General features: G+C 40.4%; 2 protein-coding genes across 2 annotated transcripts in view; both read left to right on the plus strand.

The window, feature by feature from the left end:
• Window positions 1–4,489: 4,489 nt before the first annotated feature.
• LOC140233668 (serine/threonine-protein kinase Sgk1-like) overlaps window positions 4,490–24,895 on the plus strand; it is a 96,407-nt gene continuing 76,001 nt past the window's right edge. The window contains exon 1 of the mRNA XM_072313767.1: window positions 4,490–4,563. The gene's annotated coding sequence lies outside the window, so the exon portion shown is untranslated. The remainder of the gene's footprint in view (window positions 4,564–24,895) is intronic.
• On the plus strand, window positions 12,452–19,864 carry LOC140233939 (uncharacterized). Its single transcript, XM_072314027.1, has 3 exons — window positions 12,452–13,114; window positions 13,439–16,700; window positions 18,282–19,864. The coding sequence occupies exons 1-3, from the start codon at window positions 12,452–12,454 to the stop codon at window positions 19,862–19,864; spliced, it is 5,508 nt and encodes a 1,835-aa protein (XP_072170128.1).

The following is a 24,895-nucleotide window of genomic DNA, read 5'->3' on the forward strand; positions in this document are numbered from 1 at the left end:
CCGGCCATGCTAGAAAGAGATTTTGAGAGCAACTCTTTTTATATAGAGGCTCATAAAACAAAATATTTGTATTTGAACAGTACACTGTAGAAGTACCGGTGCAGAACATTACATGGTAGATTATGTGTGTGTGCCTGTGTGTAATACATACAAATGTACATTTGTTCATCGTACAATGTATCTACAATGAACAAGTGTACATGACTGGAAATGAAAATGACCCAAAATCAACACCACAAAATTCATGACCTACACTGTACACTGAACTTGCAATAAGTCTAGGAGAGGCATCTGAAAGTGCTTTGCCGGGCTCTTCCCTGTGAGATATTGCAAAGTTACAGTTGGTACAAGTAATGTATGAATCCCAATGGTGGCGTGTTGTGCATCACATCCCATTAGTTTACACACAGCCTCTTGGGCAGTGCTAGTCTTTGGCCACAGACCCCTGCTTTAAAACTACAATATTTTGATTCTGTACATTTATCCTGTTGGAATCTCATATGTACTGTATACTGTTCACTGACAGGCTATTGTAGAAATGCATCTTTCCACGAAGGGACAGTGAGATGCAGTGTACTATTTTGCAAGGTTTACAGATTCTCACAGTATGTCATTGAACAGAGTCTAAGGTATTTTGATTTGTGCCTGTCATGGTATACAAATAGTGAATGGTCACGAGTGCAATGGTACGAGATTTCGCACGAGGTGAAAGATAGAGGCGCTCTATTCAACGAGGCGAAGCCGAGTTGAATAGTGCGCCTCATCTTTCACCGAGTGCGAAATCTGGTTCCATTGCACGAGTAAAGACCATACACTATTTGTTTTATACAACACCTCGAACGTCAACGAATTTGGTATTCACAGATTCTTGAATTTAGCACAGAAATGGCAACCATTTTCTGTGAAAGACGAATGAGTAGCCTCATAGTTGCAGTCACCGTGTATGTTAACGTGTACGTACGTATGCGAAACGTTAACAAAAAATAGTGACAAAAGTACGCTCTTGTAAGCGCACTTGTAGTTGTTGAGTGCGCGCGGCACATGTTTGTTTTGTGACATCAGAGCGTGTGCAATAGAACATTTTGATCGAACCAAAATTGCACGCTGAGACAGCCAGAGCGTGCAATAGAACCTTTCACTAAATGTCACGTGATGGGCAATCGACCAATCGGATAGCTACATTCTAAATAGGTGTTGTATTAATAAGAATGATTTTATGATAACATAACCATTAGGAAATACACTATTTAGTGATGTTAAATTTATGATTTTTTTTGTCCTCGTAACAAACTACTCCATTCACTAGTTTGTAATTATGAATAAAATTCAGAACTTGGAATCCACCCTGCACACATTAGTTGTTGCTATGTCGGGCAAGCCACAGGTAAAACTCATGCAAGCTTTCTTCGTGTGTAGTTGTCAGGGAAATCATTTGTGTAAAAAATTTGCACAAAAGATGAATACTGTATGTTTGGTAATTAATCAATTGAAAGAAGGCCGGTTACTGATATCGTAAAAACGAATAGGTAGGAAGATCAATGCTTTGCTCCTTTTTAGTCTCCATATTGAAAGGCCAATGAAAATATAACAACCAAAAATTTGCAACTATGAATATTCAATGCAAAGAATCAATCATCCAAAACTTTCCCATGTTTTTTAAAACAGGTTGTCTGCACATGTTCACAAAAAGTATGGTTGACTTTGTTCAACTTTTTTATGTTGGTAAATATTTACTGTACAAAGCCACAATAAACAAAACTTCATTGTGTATAAAGTATGATGCATACCAATCCTGACATTTGTATCAATTTGAAATACCAAGTGATCATAAAAAGACACAATCATGCTTTTGGAGCCAGAAAGTACATGTAGTCACAGAGTTGTCTGCACACATATGTTTGTATGGTCAAGTCATTACTTGTGATATTACTGTCTCAGAAAATGATCTCATTTTATTTGTGAAATCATTGATGGGCCAACACCCTATGGCGTCACATTGTCTGTAGCCAAACCCCTTCATATGAATATTTTCTTTGCTTCTGGGTATGAAAATAACATGAAGGAAAATTTGCATTGTACCATAAATGGATTCATCAAATATTCCAGTCAATCAGTCTACCCATATTGCATGCCGAGCAAGTCAGAGTGTGCCAGTCTCTAACCCATGGTGATTATTATTATTACAAAGTGTATTATTATTATTATTATTGTTACAACTTGTGGTGACATCACAATTATTATTTTACCTGTACCTTGAGCCTCTTGAGGAAGTACATGGTTCAGTTTTTCTTCCTTTGTTTTCGTATGATTTCTTTGAGTATTTGTTTTGCATCAACTCTAATTCAACTGCTTAATACGCTCTGCAAGTAAACAAGTAGGCCTACTGTAGATGCTGGTGTCATGAAAATGAGTCATATTTTAACCCATTCCATACGGAAGCCTGGTGGCCTGCGTATTTATGTGCATTTCAGAGTTAGTATGGAACGGGTTAATACGATTGTACTTTATGTCCTGAGACGTTATACATTACGTAGTTCAGTTCAACAGTGAAATCAGGACCCAGTCACTCTGTCGAGGCTTCCATCCTAAAAATAATGCCTTTCACTTTTTGCAAACTATTGTACGAACTGTAGGATGATCACGTACAGTGTATGATATGATGGCAGTGACTGAGTTTAAAACACACGAGTGGTACAGTGTGAGGAGTCATTTTTGTAGCGACTTGTGTTAATTTTTCCTTGCTAAAGCAGAGTGCATGCATTGGACTGCCATCAAGATGTGCTACTGTTGTACGTTATAATCTGTATAATAATGTACCGACTGTACAAGATTTTAGTCCTTCATTTGTACAGTGCATTGCATCCAGATGAGACACAGCCTTGACCACACGGGTACATTGTGCAATGCACAACAGTAGAAATGTCCTCTGTATTTGGTAATCCCACGCCACCGGGAGTGTGCTTTGTAGTGTACATACCACTGGTTCAAATTTTGTTGCTCTACTATCACCACAGGTGAGTCTGTAGATAGTGCCATATAGAATTGCCCTATCCCAACCACTTACGTTTGCCATGACCTTTGTACAGCGTTATGTGCTGTCTGCGGTCCCGCGGAATCGTTCTGCTTGCCTGACGCCCCTGGCCAGGCAGGTGAGATAAGGCAGAAGTTTAAACAGTACATGTATTTTTAGTATACTGTTGCACAGGTGTAAAGTTCAGTCCCCAAAGAGGTTCGATTTGATGGCACCCTTGTACAGGCTCATCATAGATACAAGCACTGTGCAATATTTGTGCAAATAATAGTTGAATAGGAATATAAGGATGTGATATTATAGAAATTTGCCCTGCTGGTGTTGAAATAGGTTTTATGAGATGGGTGTGTCAACTTTAATGGAGACTGCAGCAAGGTGAATGATTTTTAAAAGGAGCCAGGACACTGTAATAGTTATATGATGATGTGAAAAACAAATTGAAGGGGAAAAATGTCAGAACTACTGTACAATTTAATCTAATAGAGTGGAGCTGCTTACTTATTCGACTTGAAAACTGGCCTTGCATTCCTTAACTTAAGGTCAGCGGTTTTTGACTGATGATGCATAATAGGAATTAAAGACCGTGATTGAATATCTATTGATATCGATGCAATTATGATTGACAATTAGGGCTATTGGTACACCCATCAAAATCTGGACAACTATATTTTAAATGATTTCGACCATGAAAGCTAGTAAACAAAGATTGACACATTGTCAAATTGTCCTAAAGGTCAGTTTAATCGATGGTATTGATTATTTAAAATGTTAACAGCTTTCAGCACGATATTGAAGGCTTTGTGAGCCTATTAATTTCATTGAGAAATTTTGCTTGTTTGATTGGTGCACATGTAGTTAACCTTTAGACTGATAGATAGAGGTGTATTTAATTCAAAAGTCATTTGTTATACTCAAACACCCCGTTTAAATCTACAGTCAAAATGTTCAAAAGCCCCGACGGGAACACACAGAGCACTGTTGAGCTGTTGAGAGTTTTTGTCAGAGAAAATGTCACAGGATTATTCATAATGACTTTGAATACTATGCTTTTGAAGTCTATAGTACATGTATGTCAAGACATTTTAGTATACAAATAATACTGGAGGTCATAGTATTCCAATGTATGTAAGAAATATTTTGGCTGTTGCAATAACTGAAGTTTTTTTTGATGAATTTGTTAAAATAATTCTGTAAATCTGTACTTAAAGAAGTCTTTCATAAGCTCTGTCTTTGAAGTAATGAAATTTGATAGATCACCGAAGGTTGAAATTGCAAAATATCCTTTTTTTTGGGGTAGTTTCCCCCGAAAGTATACACACTAATTTCCAGCTCCTTTTAATTAGGTGTGTAGTGACAGTAAACATTCAGAGGATTGATACTCTCGATATACACACTAGTGTAGTATTACAATCTTTACTCCATGTTGCTGTTTCTACAGAAACCTGTGTGATGTGTTCTTGACAGTTCATAACCATTTTCTGCACATCATCTTGACTCTACTTCTTCAAGACCAAGAATTTCTTCAATTTTAGGTAAGTGCAAGAAAACATCACCCACAGTTTGATTTTAAAGGTAGGGAATCCCATTTGCATGCCTTTATAAATGAAGAGTTGTATAAATACAGTGGTATGTTGAAGAGAGTATCATTTTAGAAACTCCCATAAAGTATTGAAAGTGGAAGGTAACATTTAGTACATTTTTATTGACCGTTAGATTTTGAATTGAATTTTTTTCGGGGCTCACCGTAAATTCCAGTACATTACTAGGCTACCTTTGCAGACCCATGCACTGCATGTGTGTCCATCATGTATATTTTGTGAAGAAAGTTCATCAAAACTTACAAACATTTCTATATACATTCTTGCCACACACTCTATATGTTATTACATCAGCTCTTATACTTTTAGATTTGTGTTTACAGATAAAAAAAGATACAGAAGACTGCAACAAAAAGGCTTAAGTGTGGCTGACACACAAAACTACTGAGTAGTTGAGTTTTGTGCATTATTGAAATTGTAGATAACTGTTGACTTCCAAATTTCTCAGCAGTGGCCTATCAAAGTCCCCTGAGATTCATATTTAATGTTTTGCTGCATTTTGGGAGGTCTGTAAAAGGTATCCCCTACCTTTAAAACAGACCTGTCAAGAACCTATGATTCTGCATAAGGCTTTAATGGAAATCAAAACCCAAAGAGAAATGTGGATTGAGTGAAAACTTTAAAAATTCATAACTTTTGCATTGATTGTCTGAGTTTCCTCAAACTTTCACTGATGTGTTCTACTATTTATGTTGCTGCTTTTACTCAGTCCACATTTCTCTTTGGGTTTTGGTTTCCTTTTAGGGCTCGTATACAGTGTAGTTTTGGTTGAGACCTATTTTCAGGTTTTTAATATTTTGGGTGAGATGATGAGACACCTCTTATGAAATATGAAAGCGCATGTAATTCCAAGAGGAATTCAACATTTATTTGATGAAAATTGAATATGAAATGGCTGAGATACCCAAAACAGAGCAATACTAATAAAATGTGGGACCCACATTCTATTACGATCACTTTGTTTTACTTTGTTTTTGGATGTCTCGGCCATTCTAAAACCGATTTTCATCAAATAACCTTTGAATTCCTCTTAGAATGGCATGCTCTGTACCATTTCATAAGTGTTTTCTTTGTATATCGCAAAAAGTTAAAAGCCAAATCCTCAGCTCCACCAGTACTGTACCATCCCTTTAACTGGAAAAATTAACTGTCACCTTTCTGACTACAGTAACAAAAGAAAACAAAAGCCTTTCTGATTAAAAAAAAAAAAAGAAGAATTTCAGAAAAGAAAAGGTGTGGGAATTAATATTGCCTATTAAAGTGCATGGTGCAGTACCATCAGGAAATCTTTGTAACTGAGCACTGTTTAAAAGCAAAACACCATGATCGTGTGATTGAGTAAAGCGGCTTGGGCATTCACCAACTTGTTATGTCGTGGTCTACTTACGGTTGACCGGTTGCATGTCATGTTCAAACTGTGAAGGGAACATGTTTTACATTCTTGCTCGTTTCCTGTTTTTGTTGTTCAGTGGAACTGTTGAGACACATTGCATGCTCACAGTAGAGGGCCACATGATCATTCTTTGGTTCGGCGAAAATGCTCCCTGGTTATTCTATTTAACCTTCTTGATTAAAAAAAAAAAAAAAAAAAAATTTTGAACATTAATAGGGTCATTCACGCACGATGAAATACAGCGCTATTTCAGATTCTGCATTATTTTTGTAATGTGAAGACGAATACTTCACAAAATTCCTTCAGTTGCCAACATGCCTTGACGTTTAGGTTTAGTAATTCAAAATTCCCACAAATTGCACCATGCAATATTTTGAGTGTGAATCCTGTCGCGAAATACCATCCACCGCACTGAGGTGTATCTCTCGTGCAACCTGATACATTATATGTGCTTCTTGTCTTTACCCTGTAGGAGATACATACGGTCAGTGTAAATGCATAATTTACTTTCATTGGTACCAACTGTAAATTGTGGTACATCTGTTACAGCATACTTGATATTTGATCAATATAAAGTGTGGTGAAAACAAATAACCGTGGTCTTTTATACCACAGAAATTCCAGTGTGAATGATTTGCAGTGAATGTTGGTCACCTTGCATAATGTACATAGCAGCTGGCAAGTATAGTGTAATTGCTACTAATGACACAGAAAGACGTGCTGCAAATAAAACCAGACATGATTGATATTGATATGAGTTGCCTTCTCACAATTCCAAGACGAGAATGTTCACCTACATCTCATAATTAAAGACTTCTGCCTAATTAATTGCAAGGATACCATCCATTTAAAAATAGAACCTGTCACAATCACAAACAACAACATTATGTGTAATGGTAATGGAGTTATTTTTAGACTCTGGTTTACAGTATCATATCGAACAGGACATACATTGTAGAAGAATGAGAGTTGAATTGATTCTGAGGAGAAGTTCCGTTCTGTATGCATTCCCTGTGCCCAAGGAAAGACGTTAAAAAGTGAGCAGAAAATTGTTGTTCTTTTTTTTAAAGTTATGATTCTAGGATTAATATTAATGCAATGCAGTCTGGAAATCATAAATTTAGGACTTCATATGTGGCTTCTGTTGTCATGTTCCCCACTCCAGTGCTATAACTTGGACTACATATGTTTTGTAGCCTCGCTTCCAGGAAGGAGGAAGTTTAATTTCTGATGTCTGGTTGCTATTATCAGCACGTCGTGTGACTCAAAATTGGGGAGTTGCATAATTCCCACACCTGTTTCGAGTTTATACTCTGAATGAACATCTTATGCCATGCAGTGCCACCAAAATTTGCTGAATGAGCTATAAAGTGTCACTGTGTAGAGTGATAGTTTATGGGAAAATTGTGATACAAACACAGTACGTGGTGGTAATGATTTTTTGAAAATTTTGGTGTACAGAGCATGTGAATTTATGTGATCTGATACCCATATACTGTAAAACATGATATATTCGCGGCATGAATTTTTCGCGAATTGGAGCCAACGGCCTTTTTTGCGGCATGAAATTGTAGCGAACTGCCACTGGCATTCAATGTATATTGTGTAGACAAGAACTTTCGCGTGCATTTTAATTTCGTGAATCTTGGCACTCGCGAAATTCACGAAATTAAAATGCACGCAAACATTCCTCGTTTTACAGTATTCCTGTTAACATCTGAATATGCATGTAGAGGCCAATAACATCACAGATTACTGTAGTGTTACTGTAAAAGTGGATATTTGCATGCAACTTATTTTTCGCGCTCGGCCGGATAAGAAGAGTTTCGCGTGTTTTTAGTTCCGTGGTATCAAGATGGCAAGCAAAAATATTTGCATGCTTTTATTTTTGCGTTAAGTTTCTGATTGCGCGAAATGCGCGAAAATTTCAACACCGCGAAAATTTCTACTTTTACAGTACATGGCCTGTCGTGTGGGTTGTGAAACCGTTTTTTTTTTTGGGGGGGGATGGGTGGGGCAAGGGAGGTGAGGGGTAAAGAATACATACATGTAGGGAGTGAGCAAGAGAGTTTTCACTACATTCAGAACAAAGGATATGATGTATGAGATTCACAGCAGTGGTTTTTGACAATGAATAAGTACGCTGATGTGACAAGGTGCTGACATGCTCGTAACTACTCTTTTTTTTTTTTCTTTTTTTTCAGTCACATGTTCACACAGCCACAAATTCTGAGTGCCATTCTTGGGATCACTTTCATCCCTAAAGTCGAAATATGTTTCGTGTCAATGCAGAGGCCTCGAGGTTCCGTTGGCCGGAATGCCTGCCAGCGACCCCTATTTATGACATGAGGCATCACGAAGACAGTTTACAAAGTTCTTCTGATTAGTCATGGCGCGATAATTTCCCCCCGGCTTCCGATATCATATCGGGAGCCCCGACAAGTTAGCGTCTCTCATTCCTCTTTGTTTGTGGTAGTCTCTTGAGAACCTTGGGGGGTTCTATCTTTAGACGCCACCCCAGTTTGGATCTGTTGGTGTAAAAATAGCAGTGCGAATAATGGGCACATTTGCGCTATTTTTACGAGGAGGGAAGGGAGGGGGAAACTGATTCACAAGTCGGCTATCATCATCATGTCTGTAAAATTAAGACACCCAGCTGCAAAATGTCAGACAAGCTACTGTCACAAAAACTGCACAGAGCTACACTGTACTTTTACATCATACAGGAGTTATTGGTTATTTTACATTGTGATGTGAAAATCAATTTTATTATGCCACTGTTCACACTTTACAGAAAAATAAATCACTCTGCTGCAAAATGAGGGCGTTTTTAATCTCCAGACTGTGCATCCCCGAGCAATGACCTTAAAGGGGGTGTACAGTTCTGGTTGAGGTGAGGATTTTAATAGCTTTTAATGTTTTGTGAGATATTCACTCTATGAGATGTCAAAGAGCATGCAATTCTATAGGGGTATCAAAAGTTTATTTGATGAAAATCAGTTTTGGAATGGCTGAGATATCCAAAAACAATGTGGAACAAAGAGATCCTAATAAAAGGCGTGGCCTGTGGCCTTTTATTAAATACCATTTTTTGGATATCTCAGCCATTTGAAAACCAATTTTCATGAAATAAACATTGAATCCTTCTTAAAATTACATGCTCTTTCATATTTCATGAGAGGTTTCTCATTATCTCACTTATATTTTAAACCTGAATCCTCACCTCAGCCAATACTGTACAGTCCCTTTAAAAACCCTCTGGCTTGACCTCAGGCAACTCTCCCCCCCCCCCCCACCCCCCCCCCACCCCGACCTGCACACATAATACACAGACACATTGCATTGTGGGATTAGAACAATCAATGTTGTTGTTTTTTTCTTACATATACCATTCAAACATGTGCTGTGCAGGCAAATTATTGCAAGAGTTTAAAAAAAAAAATCAAGCTGTGTACAATACCAATTTTCACGTATCAGTATCATATCAGTATCACAATACAATACCATTACCACATTTCATTTAAATATCTGAAGTCAGGGCTTCCATGTAAAGCTGTTTTGTTTCTGAATGGGATACAACTTGTGTTTCTGCAATGTATGAAGAAAAAATGACTGAATGAATGAATTAGTAAACAGACAAATCAGGAAATGGTGAACAGATGAATAAAAAAAAAAATGGAAAATCCCAAACTAATAGATTTGAATTAATAACTTCTAACAATATTGATAAAAATAGTTTTGTTGTAAGCTGATACTTTTTGCATACTATCTGTAAATATGTAATCATAACAAAGTAGGTGCTATACATTGTACAATCATGAACATTGTACAATCATGAACAATCATGAATGCTCATTCAGGACCAAGACTGACTGATTTTCCTCACATCTTAAAAGTGAAAACGGTATTTTAGAATGCAAATTCAGAACTACACAGTGAACTCTTCGTGCAATTAATTCAGCTGATGAGATGACACACTCGTTATGCTCATTAAATGCTGATTAATGACGTGATGAATGATGGTTTCGCAGACACAATGAGCACCACATAAATGTTCACACCAATACCTTGTACAGAAAGCATTTAATGTACTGGTCAGTTTTGATTGCTATTAGTGCCCATGAAGTTTGAACATGACGCAATTTAGGTTTTGCCTTTCCCTAGTTGTGATCAAGCCTGAACCTATGTTACCAGTATTTAAAATATGTATGTACATGTAAAGTCGGGCACAGGAGCACTCCAGAAGCACCTTGACTTTTGGGTCGTATTGGGAGTAACACCGCCTGACAAGACCGCACACAATATGGCTGAGAGATGCATAGCTATTGCGGTAATGTCAAACATATCATATTTATGCATTATGATGCATAAATATGTTCGTTGGTTGCTTCATGCCACTTCCAGAGTGCTCTCATGTTGGTGACGTTTAAAACAAGAGTTGAGTGCTTTAGGAGCACTCCTGTATAGCTACCCTCGAGAGGGGCACTGCAGAGCCTCCTGGTCTGTTCATACAGAGTTTCCAAGGAGCGCTACTGGAGCCCTCTAAAATTTCCTGTGTAAATGGGGTATTGTACAAACTGTAGCTCTGTCATCCACACACATGCCTTTCTCGCTGCCTTCTTGATGGACATGACATGGAATATCTTGTCATTATCAGTCGCTTCCACCCCCCATCCCATACCATCCCACTGTCGCTTTCTACCCATAACGGTTTTGAGATCTGGCAAAATGATAAGTGCATGCAGTCGCATTTTAATAGTGATATGCAATTATCGTATTGAGTGTTGCGGCATGAATGAGATGGGTCTGTAATGACAAGACTAAAACTATGAGTTCATGCAAATTTATGCAAAGAAGACCCATTTTTCTCCCCTGGTAACAGTCCCCTCAAAGTGAAATGGGCATACAGTTGGTCAAGCCCGATCCTAGCAAGGCCAAGTCCACATAGCAACAGTTTGCTCATTGGATAACACTTTAGGCAAACATGCAAATTAGCCCAAGGCTGGTAGGAGATGCCAACTCCTCACCATAGCCACATCACTAAGACAAAGGAAAGTCCAACGGCCAACATCATCTTTCATGTTTGGGAACTTTTACACCAAGAATTTGTGGAAACCAAGAGGCCAAACAATTGGTGAGTCAAACATTGAATTTAATATATGTCATCTTCATTATTGATGTTAATTGTAGCATTATGTTGAGTGTAATTAATGAGAATTAGTCCTCAAAAAGTTGGTAAGATTTCACCAGAACATAAGAAAGTTTGCATTAGTTATGTGTGCACGGACGGTCAGTGCACTCTGTGTGTGTAAATATTATGCCTGCCCTGTGTTGGTATATACTCTCCAGTGTGGAGAAAGAGAGAGAGAGAGAGAGATGGAAGGAGAATAGGTCAGTGCAGGGCTTTGTTTGTTGCTTAAGTTAGGGTTAATACTGCATAATTGCAGCTGTGAATAGTAGAATACACTATTATGTTCATTGTAGATATATTCCAATCTATATCCCATGTTTATGAGAGTTTGAAGTAGTTTTAAGAAGTTTCAAAGTTTGTCTGTAGCTTTCTATGAACCTAACTGTGTATGTCAGTGTATTTGTGTGCGTAGTGAAATTAGGTACATGTATTCAGGAAGGAGTACACACACACAGGGGTTCGTTGTTCGGTATACTGCACTGTGATAGAAAGTCCAAGAAAGATACCGTTGCCATGGGCACGGTTCTCCTCCGCAGTGAGGGTTGTTCGCACAGTAGCTTAATCGGGATTAAATTTAGTCTCGTTTTTAGGTGCGTGTTAATTTAGGATTAAGCACTTGATTGCAAGGTGCACAGTTAATTGTAAGTAACATTGTATATATTAGTGTTATATACCTCAGACATGTATCAATGCTGTGATACTATTTCATTTATTAGTTATAATTAGTAACTTCATGGTTAATATGCATGTTACATATTAAGCGGTTGTAAACATCCACTTATGTTAGTACAAGATGTTGTATATAGTGTATATTACGCGCTGAACTTGCATTAATTATGTTTAACTTCTTTATTGCATTTCAGCGAACCACTCCAATACACTCCACTCTACTACATTCCGTGTTTATACTCCATTACGCTCCACGCAATATGACACTTTACGCAACGTTTACACTCCGCGTTTCATTCCATGTATGACTTCCAACAAGCACGTGTATATTCCATGTTTCATACGATGATCAACGTTTACGTTCAACGACGATTAAACGGATTGGAACCGCACTTGTTGTTGTGATTGTTTGTTATTGAAGGAGTGCGTTCGAATCAACCTCCCTGTAGCTTATTTACGTTGGAGAAGCTACATTAGTTCGCAATTGGGACTCTAGTTTGTGATTTCTTGTTCATAAGCTCGCGAATTGTAGTGTTTACTTCGCGTGAAGAGAGAACTGAATTCGCAATATGACAACCAATACGGAGCGACTTCCACAAACTGACGACCAAGGTGATGATGATGTCACGACCCTCAAACAGTCGTGCCGTGCTTATGCTGGCAGCCTTACAAGAAGGTTCAAGGAACTGGAAAGCTGTATGTTAAGCACGGACAATTATGAGGCCGTTGTAAATAAGGCTGGCCAGTTAGATGACACTTTCAAATCGTATAAAGAACGCTTTGGGGAGTATCATGCACGGCTAACTGGCCAGGAAGCAGAATCTGCGCTGGAGGAATTCCAATCCAGGCGGAGGAACAAAGAAGAGTTTGACGTCAGGCTGGCGAGCTGGATGGCGAAGGCCAAGGAGAGCGTGCGGGAGACGACGCAACTGGACGAAGGCGGGGACGACGATGACGACAACGCGTCGCTGCAGTCTTCCGCGACCAGGAGCAGTAGGTCATCTCGGCGCTCAACAAGCACCACATCCAGTGCAAGACTGAGGGATGCTAAGATCAAGGCTGAAGTCGCGAAACTTAAGCTCGAACAAATGAAAAGGACACAAGAACTCAAGATTGCTCAAATGAAGCTTGAGCAAGAACTTGCTGCTGTAGAGGTGGCAAATGAAATGCAACAGGCGCAAGTAGAGGCTCAGTTACTTCAAGAAGAAATTGAAGGTAATTGCGCCAGTGAGGTGAGTGCCTCCATAGTACGTAGTGTACGTAACATAGATGTAAAGAAGAAATTAAATCCTAATGCCCCTGTTTGGAATGTAAATGATCAATCAAATGCCCGTGTAAATGTTGATGTAAGCCCAACCCCCGTAAACGCTAACGTGAATAACTCTACATTGCCTGATATTTTCTCAGCTGTTGATCTGGCCATGAACATGCCCAAGTCTGACCTGACACAATTTGATGGTGATCCATTAGAATATTGTAGTTTTATTAACAAGTTCGAGGCTACTATTGAGTGTAAACCAGTTAATGATAAAATGAAATTGATGTATCTAATACAGTTCTGTGCAGGGAAGGCCAGAGATAGCATTGAAAATTGCACATTTCTAGGTCCAGAGGGGTACAGAAAGGCCAGAGAAATCCTTCACGACCAGTTCGGGCAGCCCTTCCTGGTGACCACTGCCCACATGAGGAAAGTGCTGAGTCGTCAACAAATAAGACCCAATGATGGAGCTGCTCTGTGGGACCTCACCAGGGCCATGCGGCGATGTGAGATGGTGTTGTCGCACATGGGATTCCAGGCTGATATGGACAGCTCGGATAACCTGCTGCGGATCCAACAGCTCCTTCCTATGCACATGCAAGCAGAGTGGGCAAAACGAGCACACACCATGATGAAGCAGCGGGTGTCACCAACCTTCTCGATGATGGTTGATTACATCGAAGAGTGTGCCCAGCTCTCCTCTAACATGTTTGGTCAGAACATAGGCAAGGGCAAGACGACTACCCCCAAGGATGGCAAGAAGTTCGCGAGTAGTGTCAAACGAACAACGCTAACCACGCAAGGGCAATCACCAAAACAGGCATCACAGTGGAGGTGCACATGCTGCTCTCAGTCACACAGCTTGACATCATGCCAGCGCTTCAAGCAAATGTCCCGCAATGAAAGGTTGAAGGTGATACGACAGGCAAGACTGTGTGACAATTGCTTCAAGCCAGGCCACCTAGCCAGGGAGTGCAAGCAGGACAGCAACTGCAATGTCGAGAGCTGCAAGTGGAAGCACCACACCCTCCTTCACTTCCACGTCTTAAGGAGCAGTCAAGAAAGGCCACAAGGGCAGAAATCGAGCACAACGACGAATGAAGGTGCCAAATCAGCAGAAGAGTGTTCGATAACTGAGGCCGGTAACCAACCAAAACAAGCTGAAGAATCCAAAGGTAACAATTACTCCAACAGCAGTCACACCAAGCAGTATAAAGTGTGTTTACGAATTGTGCCCGTGAAGATCCAGGCAGGAACGAAGGAGATTAAGACGTGGGCGCTGCTCGACGAAGGCAGCGACGTATCTCTGTGTGATGCAAGCCTAATAGAGGAACTTAACGTAAAGGGGAAGAAAAGGCAGTTCGAACTAACAACCGTAAATGGTGTCAGCTCCAAGAAAGATGGCCTCGAGGTGAGTCTGACAGTGCAGAACCTCAATGGAAGGGAAGAAATCGAGATACCGCGTGTCTGGACGGTAGACAAGTTACCGATATCAGACGCTCTTATTCCTAACAAGGAAGACGTCAAACGATGGGACCACCTCAAAGGAATAACAATTCCATCGATAAATCGAAGAGAAGTCAAACTTCTGATTGGCGGAGACACCCCAGAGGCATTCTGGGTCCTTGAACAAAGAAAGGGAAAAAGAAAAGAACCGTATGCCATACGTTCTCCGCTCGGATGGACACTGATGGGACCGATGTCAACGCGACAAGGGCCTTCCTCTGCCAATGTTCACTTCACATGTCATGATGATCCACTTCAACAGCAGCTAAAGCAGTTCTGGGAGTCAGACTATGGAGGTTACCTAACGGATGAGAAAATCGGCGACTCACTCGAAGACCTCCGCGCACAGAAGATCATGGAAGAAAGCGCTTCCATTGCCGGCGGTCATTACGAAGTAGGCTTACCATGGCGCCACTGGCCTCCAAACCTGCCAAACAATCGTTACCTCGCAGAAGCAAGACTGCGGTACTTGAAGAAGAAACTGGAGAAGGATGACGCCCTCAAAGAAAGGTACACGAAAACTGTCGAAGACTACATAACAAAGGGTTATGCAGAAAGGGTACCAATACAGACACGAGAAGCAGGACATCAAGAAGAGAAAGATGAGAAGCCTACCTCAAATACGTGGTACCTACCGCACCATGCCGTTGTTCACCCTCGGAAACCAGACAAGGTCAGAGTCGTTTTCGACTGCGCTGCGAAGTACCAGGGTACCTCTTTGAACAACGAACTACTTCAAGGACCTGATCATACTAACAACCTGGTGGGCGTACTCCTGAGATTCAGACAGGAACCAGTTGCTGTGGTTGGTGATGTGGAGGCCATGTTCCATCAAGTAAAGGTCCCAGATAGAGATTGTGATACACTTCGATTCCTCTGGTGGGAAAAGGGAGAACTTGCAACAGAGCCAAAGGAGTACAGAATGAAAGTTCATCTGTTTGGAGCAACCTCCTCTCCGAGTTGTGCAGGCTTTGCATTGCGGAAGACCGCAGAAGACCACCAGAGCGAGTATGACGGAGATGCAGTCGACACGGTACGGAAGAATTTCTATGTCGACGACTGCTTGAAGTCTGTAAAGACCAAAGAAGCAGCCATTAAGCTGATTGAAGATCTGAGACGGTTACTGAATGAGGGCGGTTTCCGGCTCACAAAGTGGATGAGTAACGAGCGTGACGTCCTGGCTGCCGTACCTGAGGCTGACAGGGCAGCATCCGTATCGAGTCTAGACATTGAAGAGCTACCGGAAGAACGCACGCTCGGAATCCTTTGGGATGTACAGATGGATGCTTTTGGGTTCAAGGTCAACGTAAAGGACAAACCAGCAACAAGACGCGGCATTTTGTCTGTAGCCAGCTCCCTATACGACCCACTAGGGTTTGTAGCTCCATTTGTACTTCCAGCAAAGGCACTAATACAACGGTTATGTAGACGAGGTCTAAGCTGGGATGAGCCAGTCTCCGCAGAGGAAGAGAAAGAATGGAGAAACTGGTTGGAAGATCTACCCACGTTGACAGACCTAAAGATCAACAGGTGTATCAAACCAGAGGGTTTCCAGGAAGTAGCCTCAGCTCAAATCCATCACTTCTGTGATGCATCCGAAATAGGATATGCATCAGTGGCGTATCTGCGTTTAACAGACACCACAGGTAAAGTGCACTGCTCCTTCATCATGGGGAAATCGAGACTAGCACCTGTGAAGGCTGTATCCATACCAAGGCTTGAGTTGATGGCAGCGGTCCTGGCAGTGACGTTGGACCAATTCATCAAAGATGAACTTCAGATCAAGGTCACAGACACCACATACTGGACCGACTCCACATCAGTACTACAGTACATAAGAAACGAAAGCAGGCGTTTCAAGACCTTTGTTGCAAATCGTGTCGCTAAGATTCACAATGCCTCCACGCTATCTCAATGGCGTCATGTTGATACAGCATCCAACCCAGCAGACGATGGATCTCGCGGCATGAAAGCGACAGAATTAATCAACAACCTACGCTGGCTGGAGGGCCCCTCATTCCTATGGGAAGAAGAAGGTGATAAGCACAATCAGGGTATGCAATCATGACTTTCTCACTTTAAAAAATTGTAACTTCTAAAAGAATGCACCAACTGACTTAAAAATTCACATGCAGCATGCCAAGACATCAGTAATCACATGTGGTAAGACAATAGCTAATTTCTTCTCATTTACTGTTAATTATTAAAGATTAATTACCAAAAAGTCCCCCAAAACCCACGTAATGCGTCAAAAAAAGCGTTTTACAACTTACGTAAAATCAAGATATGAGGTCCATATTTTAAGTCTACCCCTATGTGTTTGGTATCAAATTAATGGATTTTTTCCTGGCATTGCTTGCATGCAATAAAAAACAGTGGTTCTTTCAGCTGGAGAAAGTTATAAGGTCTGAAGTCCCATCCTGGTAGGAGTGTAATGCTGGCTTATTTTTGTGACATTGTGACCTTTTAACCCATGCTGTACAGCTATACATGGAGGAACAGCTTATTTTTTCGCTTTTCCTGAAAGTACTGAAGACACACTACAATATGGTGTGCTGTTTGCCAATAAATGTTCAGCCAGTTTTGAGTTTTGAGCCATTTTCAAATGCTGAATAAAATAAGTGCAGCCGTTTTTCAGTACTTTCAGTTAGGTATATCCTGATTTGACTACTTTAAAGAATCTTTTCCCCTTATTGAATATCCTTGTTTTTTTAACCATGAATTGTACATATGTAGAAATCTATTGTGTGAAAATTTTAGCAAATTTGAGCAATAGGAACTTATTTTTTTATATTTTTACAAATTGCTGAGCATAAATAAGACCGATACACGCCCATGTAATACTGCATGAAGGTCATATGATAAGTGTTCCGTGTTCATATTTCAATGCTTGTTCAATTTCTAAAGATATCATAAGCAAAAGCATAGTATTTTGGCTTAATATGTCATTGTTTGAGTGTCACAGCTTGGATATCAACTCAAGTCATCATAAATCTCACATTCATTCTTCTATCTGTGTTTACAAATATGAGAATTGATCCAAACACTGTGCGCACATTCAAGGTCAAACTGTACAGATAATTTTTTAGATGAAAAATATAATATCTTCCAAAGTACCAGCCCTAATTTCATAAAAATTTGTAATAATGGCCACTATATGTCTGTTACCTATTCCTGAAAGTTTCGCCTCTTCACTCTTTGGCAAAAGTGAAATATGATAAAATATGTAAAAGTGGTTTTATTTGAATTCAAAATAATGCCTACAAAATTGATCATCCATTTTGAGAAGTGAAAATATGAAATTCATTCATATTTTGTGATATGTCATGGCTATGTGCTGGTGGTGAATGAAAGGGATATTTATCAGGAATATCTAACAGCAATATCAGATGAAAAAAACATTCTCCTTTTTTTTAATGAATTTTTCCAATATATTAGTCATTTCAATGTAATTCGACACCCCTAATTTAAATGCTAATTTATGCGCAGTTTAATGCAAAATTTTGACTCTTTCTTTACATGAAATGAAAATTTGAACACTCAGCTACAACAAACAACAAAAAAAGCATTTTCACCAAGTTTTTTCATTTTTGCCCTGTTACACAATTGCATACCCTGATTGTGCTATTGACCAGAAGAAAATTGGCCATCACCCCCAGAAGTGCTGCAGGAACTGCCACAAGAAGACGTAGAAGTAAAGAAAGCCAATGTCAACGCAGTGGTTTCAACTGACAGCCTAGAGGAGCTGTTAACCAGGTTCTCTTCATGGAACAAACTCAAGAGGGCTTTCGCATGGATACTGCGCTACAAGGCATTTTTGCGACACAAGGGTGATGCAGGAAGTGTGAGAATGGGACACTTCACAGCAAAGGAGCTAGAAGACGCAGAGCTGGAAATAATCAAGCGAGTGCAGAGAAAAGCCTTTCCAGCAGAAATGTCAAGTGAAGGAAAGAAAGGAACACCACCAAAGTCAAGCACACTAGACAAATTAAACCCCATCAACGTTGAAGGAGTGCTGAGAGTTGGAGGAAGACTAGGAAAATCCCCGCTCTCAGGTGATCTGAAACACCCACTGATTCTCCCTCATGATCACCACGTGACTACCTTGCTCGTCTCCCACTACCACCATGATGTTGGACACTCAGGCGCCGGCATGACGTGGACTGCACTCAGAGAAAGGTACTGGGTAATCCGAGGTGGTGCTACCGTTCGCAAGGTATTGGGAAATTGTCTGCAGTGCAAGAAGAGAAGCTCACAGCGAGGTCAACAACTCATGGCTGACCTTCCTACTGAACGGGTCACTCCAGATAAGCCTCCTTTCACCTACACAGGAGTTGACTTCTTCGGGCCATTCCGAGTAAAGAGAGGTCGCAGTGAGGTGAAAAGATACGGATGTGTGTTCACCTGCCTTGCTTCAAGAGCAGTACATCTGGAGGTTGCACACTCCTTGGATACCGATTCCTTTGTGTTCGCTCTGAGACGATTCATCAGCCGTAGGGGTTACCCCGCAAAGATATTCAGTGACAACGGAACAAACTTCAGAAGCGGACACAAGGAATTGAAAGAAAGTCTTGCATCGCTGAACAGCAGCAAGATTGGACGATTCCTAAGCCAAAAGGGAATCGCATGGCAATTCACCCCTCCTGGAGCAAGTCATATGGGGGGAGTTTGGGAGCGTGTAATACGTTCGGTTCGTAAGATTCTTGAAGGCCTCCTGAACCAGCAGCTCATCACAGACGAGGCGTTGATGACGTTCATGACTGAGGTAGAGGCCATTCTAAATGCCAGACCCTTGACGCAACTGAATACCGACCCACATGACGACGAACCTCTTACGCCCAATCATCTACTACTGCTGAGGAAGAGTCCATCCCTGCCCCCTGGAATATTTACCAAGGATGACTGTTACACTCGACGAAGATGGCGTCAGGTGCAGTACCTCGCAGACCAGTTTTGGAAACGTTGGGTCAAAGAATATCTACCTCTCCTCCAACAGAGGCAGAAATGGACAAAATCCAAACGAAACTTCACGCAAGATGATCTAGTCCTGGTCGCAGATGACTGTGCGCCTCGTGGGCAGTGGCCTTTAGGTAGGATTGTGGCCACGTACCCTGATAAGCTTGGTAGGGTCAGGCAGGTTGATGTACGGGTGGGTCTGAAAAGCTTCAGGAGACCCATCTCAAAGTTGTGCCTTTTGGAGGCACGAGGAGAATCGTAAATTGACATAAGCATCAGTAAACAAACGGTACATCTGTTATGTTTATCAAGTTGTTCATGTAACATTGTGTGATGTACAGTTTGTAAAATAATGTTGAAGCATGTGTTAAGTAGTGATAAGACAATTACGTCCTTCGTTGTGTAATTAAGATGATTTGGTCTTGGTCGCGGCCGACAACCTTCCACGTGGACAATGGTCATTGGGGAGGGTTGTTGAGGTTTTCCCAGGAAGGGATGGTGGAGTGAGACAGGTGGAGGTGAGAGTTGGCCACAAGCACTTTAGGATACCTGTAGTAAAACTCTGCCTGCTAGAAGAAGGATCAAAGGATTGACCGCTTACAGTAATTGATCTAGTGAATGGAAGTGTATGATTGACACAGAGTCCTTGTGTTATGAATTATAGTATTTGAGATTGTTATATTTCTGTATGCTACAAGGTTAATTGAGTTTCATTCACGCTGTGAAAGAGGTATGAATTAATGAATGAATGTAATCAGATTTAATATGTATGCCGCTAAGTAAATTTAGGAATGATCTAAATTGATAGTTAGCTCATTGGGGCCGGTATGTTGCGGCATGAATGAGATGGGTCTGTAATGACAAGACTAAAACTATGAGTTCATGCAAATTTATGCAAAGAAGACCCATTTTTCTCCCCTGGTAACAGTCCCCTCAAAGTGAAATGGGCATACAGTTGGTCAAGCCCGATCCTAGCAAGGCCAAGTCCACATAGCAACAGTTTGCTCATTGGATAACACTTTAGGCAAACATGCAAATTAGCCCAAGGCTGGTAGGAGATGCCAACTCCTCACCATAGCCACATCACTAAGACAAAGGAAAGTCCAACGGCCAACATCATCTTTCATGTTTGGGAACTTTTACACCAAGAATTTGTGGAAACCAAGAGGCCAAACAATTGGTGAGTCAAACATTGAATTTAATATATGTCATCTTCATTATTGATGTTAATTGTAGCATTATGTTGAGTGTAATTAATGAGAATTAGTCCTCAAAAAGTTGGTAAGATTTCACCAGAACATAAGAAAGTTTGCATTAGTTATGTGTGCACGGACGGTCAGTGCACTCTGTGTGTGTAAATATTATGCCTGCCCTGTGTTGGTATATACTCTCCAGTGTGGAGAAAGAGAGAGAGAGAGAGAGATGGAAGGAGAATAGGTCAGTGCAGGGCTTTGTTTGTTGCTTAAGTTAGGGTTAATACTGCATAATTGCAGCTGTGAATAGTAGAATACACTATTATGTTCATTGTAGATATATTCCAATCTATATCCCATGTTTATGAGAGTTTGAAGTAGTTTTAAGAAGTTTCAAAGTTTGTCTGTAGCTTTCTATGAACCTAACTGTGTATGTCAGTGTATTTGTGTGCGTAGTGAAATTAGGTACATGTATTCAGGAAGGAGTACACACACACAGGGGTTCGTTGTTCGGTATACTGCACTGTGATAGAAAGTCCAAGAAAGATACCGTTGCCATGGGCACGGTTCTCCTCCGCAGTGAGGGTTGTTCGCACAGTAGCTTAATCGGGATTAAATTTAGTCTCGTTTTTAGGTGCGTGTTAATTTAGGATTAAGCACTTGATTGCAAGGTGCACAGTTAATTGTAAGTAACATTGTATATATTAGTGTTATATACCTCAGACATGTATCAATGCTGTGATACTATTTCATTTATTAGTTATAATTAGTAACTTCATGGTTAATATGCATGTTACATATTAAGCGGTTGTAAACATCCACTTATGTTAGTACAAGATGTTGTATATAGTGTATATTACGCGCTGAACTTGCATTAATTATGTTTAACTTCTTTATTGCATTTCAGCGAACCACTCCAATACACTCCACTCTACTACATTCCGTGTTTATACTCCATTACGCTCCACGCAATATGACACTTTACGCAACGTTTACACTCCGCGTTTCATTCCATGTATGACTTCCAACAAGCACGTGTATATTCCATGTTTCATACGATGATCAACGTTTACGTTCAACGACGATTAAACGGATTGGAACCGCACTTGTTGTTGTGATTGTTTGTTATTGAAGGAGTGCGTTCGAATCAACCTCCCTGTAGCTTATTTACGTTGGAGAAGCTACATTGAGAATAATCTCCATGGCGACCACTAGTAGGCCCCTATTTGTTATTCATGACTGTATTTGGATTAAGATATTGTATCATATTAACAATTTTTTTTCTGTTCATGTATAAAAGAATTAACAGATTTCATGTTCTCTTTGCATAAAGTAATTTTCAGACACTATCATTTATGTTTGAATGTGGTTTTGTGTGTGAGATAGTGTGGATGGAGTTAAGCTGAGACCTTATGTTCACCACCACCATAGGGTACACATCTTAGTATGCACAGTGAGAGTACTATACTATGTACAGTACAGTACTCTTGCTTGTTGAAACATCCTATCGAGAGTTTCATGTGTGATCAACTAGACCCCGTTTACAGTGCGAGGCTCGGCCGCGGCTCGGCCGCGGCCGAGTCCAGCCTCGCTTCAGTGTAAACGCGCAAAAGGCCAAATGCGAGGCCAAAATTGGCCTCGCATTTGGCCTCGTTCTGGAGGTGGTCTCGGCCGCGGCCGAGCCGCGACCGAGCCTGGCCTTTTCTCAGTGTAAACGCAAACTGGGCCAAATGCGCGGCCAATTGCGCGGCCAATGTTAGTCTGGCTTCCAAACCCTCTGCCTGTATCTTTCGCTATTCAGGATATTAACCCCCTCAACGTCGAAAACCAGTATAGTTTCAGGTGGTTTTGTCCTGCAAAGGATTCTTTCCTTCGGCAAAGACCTTTGCCCGAACGGCGACTTCGTCGCCACGGAATTCATTTGGCAAAGGGTCTGAAAACCAGACAATACCAAATTGCATTTGTTTACAAGCAGAGCGCCACTACGACAAAATATTGAAAGGTTTGAATCAAAAGCGCGGCCGAGCCCAGCAGTGTAAACGGACAAAATTGCGAGGCTCGGCCGCGCAATTGAGGCCGGGCTCGGCCGCGGCCGAGCCCGGCCCCGCACTGTAAACGGGGTCCTACATGTACAAATATGCAGCCATGGAGCTTGTGACACTGTTTGTGGCTTGTTTTCAACTGGTTGGAAATAAATGTAAAGGGGACTGAGGTCAGAAATATGGTCTCAAATGCAAATAGTTTTACAGTCTGAAACCTCACTTTCCTTGAGTATTTTCACTTTCTCCTTCTCTGTCTAATGAGTTTTTTTTTTGGTTTGGGTTTTGTTTTTGTTTTAACACGTACAGTAATGGGGGGGGGGGTGCACAGACAAAATATGGAAATTCCCCCAAACGAAATTAATTTCTGAACTGGATGCCCGATGGTTGCAAGGAAATGAGAGAGAAATGGTGTTTGTCCCCCGTAGACATGCAGATTGCCCCGTTTATCTGCGAGGCTCTGGCTGTAATTCGGTGAAGTCGCTGGAGGGAAACGATTGGTTGGAAGCCCTTCAGGCTTTCAAGAATTAGGAAAGGAGCCGAGAATATCACATGTGCCACTCACGCCTTCAGGATGAAGTGAATTGCGTGATATGTTGGACAGTCGCTCTTCTTTCTACTATGTTTTTTTTTTTGTAATGTGGTTCTCTCATAGTGAAGTGATTTTTTTATTTTATACACGTAGCCATCCAGTTTGTGGGTAAAATATTTCTGTGTAGAATTCTTTCTATGGGATTAATCAAAGTCTTGTACATCTTGTAGTTCTAATTCAAAAACATTTTAAGGGAGCCACTCACATATACAATCATGGTTCATGATGTCAATGTTTTGTTTGTGTCGACCATTAAACTGGAAATGAGTTTAAGCTGAAATTCATATAACTCCACAATTGAATTGACTGTAATAGCATACAAAGTTTTATGGATGAATTGTTTATAACAATGTCCAATATGGTGAGATACTTTGAAAGTGTCATTTCCATGCGTATTATTTCATTAAATTTATCTCTGAAAGTAATATCACAAGATACATTGTACCTGACATGAAAAGGACATATAGGCCCGAATTCACGAAGGTGGTACAAAGTAAACCATGGTTTAAACCATGGACAAAAACCATGGAGCGCCAAGTGTTGTACGGAATATTTCGTTACAAAAATTTTTGTCGACAAAATGACCGTTTCGATAATGAAATTATCATTTCGTGGACGAAATGTTCATTTAGTTACAAAATGTTGTCATTTCGTTACAAAATAATCATTTCACCGACGAAATGACTGATTTTGTAACGAAATTTTCCATGCGACACTTGGCGCTCCATGGTTTTTGCCCATGGTTTAGACCATGGTTTCATTTGTACCATCTTCGTGAATTCGGGCCATAGTGGTCCCAAGCAGCTTGGTTTAACAAGCTTCCTAATATAGACATGGAATGCTAGAGGTTTAACCTATTAAATAGGACATCTAGGAAGATTAAATTTATGGTATTTTCAGTATCCCATTTATTTTCTTAAAAACAGTAATTCTGGTTATAACCACATTGTACAGTCATGAGATGATATGATGTCATCATCTCGCCACTCATTCATTCTGTTTCACACAAAAACGTGATAAAAACTGACATTTTGGTCACGATGGGTTGGCATTCTACAACCACAAACCCTGATTTCCCCGTGAATGTCATTGTGGTTTGTAGGTTTAAAATATCACATCACTGACAGCAATCTGATGGCATTTGTTTTCATCACACAGCAGGAAATTTAGTGTCAAAGATTTGTGTGCAGTTCAGTGGGGTGCCTTTTTTGAGGAGATGACATCACCTAATGAATAAATTTGCATAATGTGCCTGTTAGTAGTTACTGATATCATTGTCTCACTTCAACCATTGCATGTGGGTTTTTTTTTAATTCTCTTCTGTGTATTCAAGAGCAAAGTTTTTGAACATGAATGAATGTGCTTGTACACAGACATTTAAGCAGTATAATTATAAACATATTTTTTGTTGTATAATTTGCCTTTTGTTTTTTGAAAGGCAGTGCAGCATTTCCCTGTTACAATGTCTT

The sequence above is a fragment of the Diadema setosum genome, chromosome 10 (assembly GCF_964275005.1).
Source record: "Diadema setosum chromosome 10, eeDiaSeto1, whole genome shotgun sequence".
NCBI classification, from domain to species: domain Eukaryota; kingdom Metazoa; phylum Echinodermata; class Echinoidea; order Diadematoida; family Diadematidae; genus Diadema; species Diadema setosum.

What these genes read in the sequence shown, in the direction of transcription:
- LOC140233939 (XM_072314027.1), top strand. Translation starts at nt 12,452, where the DNA reads ATGACAACCAATACGGAGCGACTTCCACAAACTGACGACCAAGGTGAT. An exon ending in AAGGTAATTGCGCCAGTGAG is followed by an intron (nt 13,115 to 13,438) that starts GTGAGTGCCTCC and finishes TATCTAATACAG; the next exon opens with TTCTGTGCAGGGAAGGCCAG. An exon ending in AGGTGATAAGCACAATCAGG is followed by an intron (nt 16,701 to 18,281) that starts GTATGCAATCAT and finishes GCTATTGACCAG; the next exon opens with AAGAAAATTGGCCATCACCC.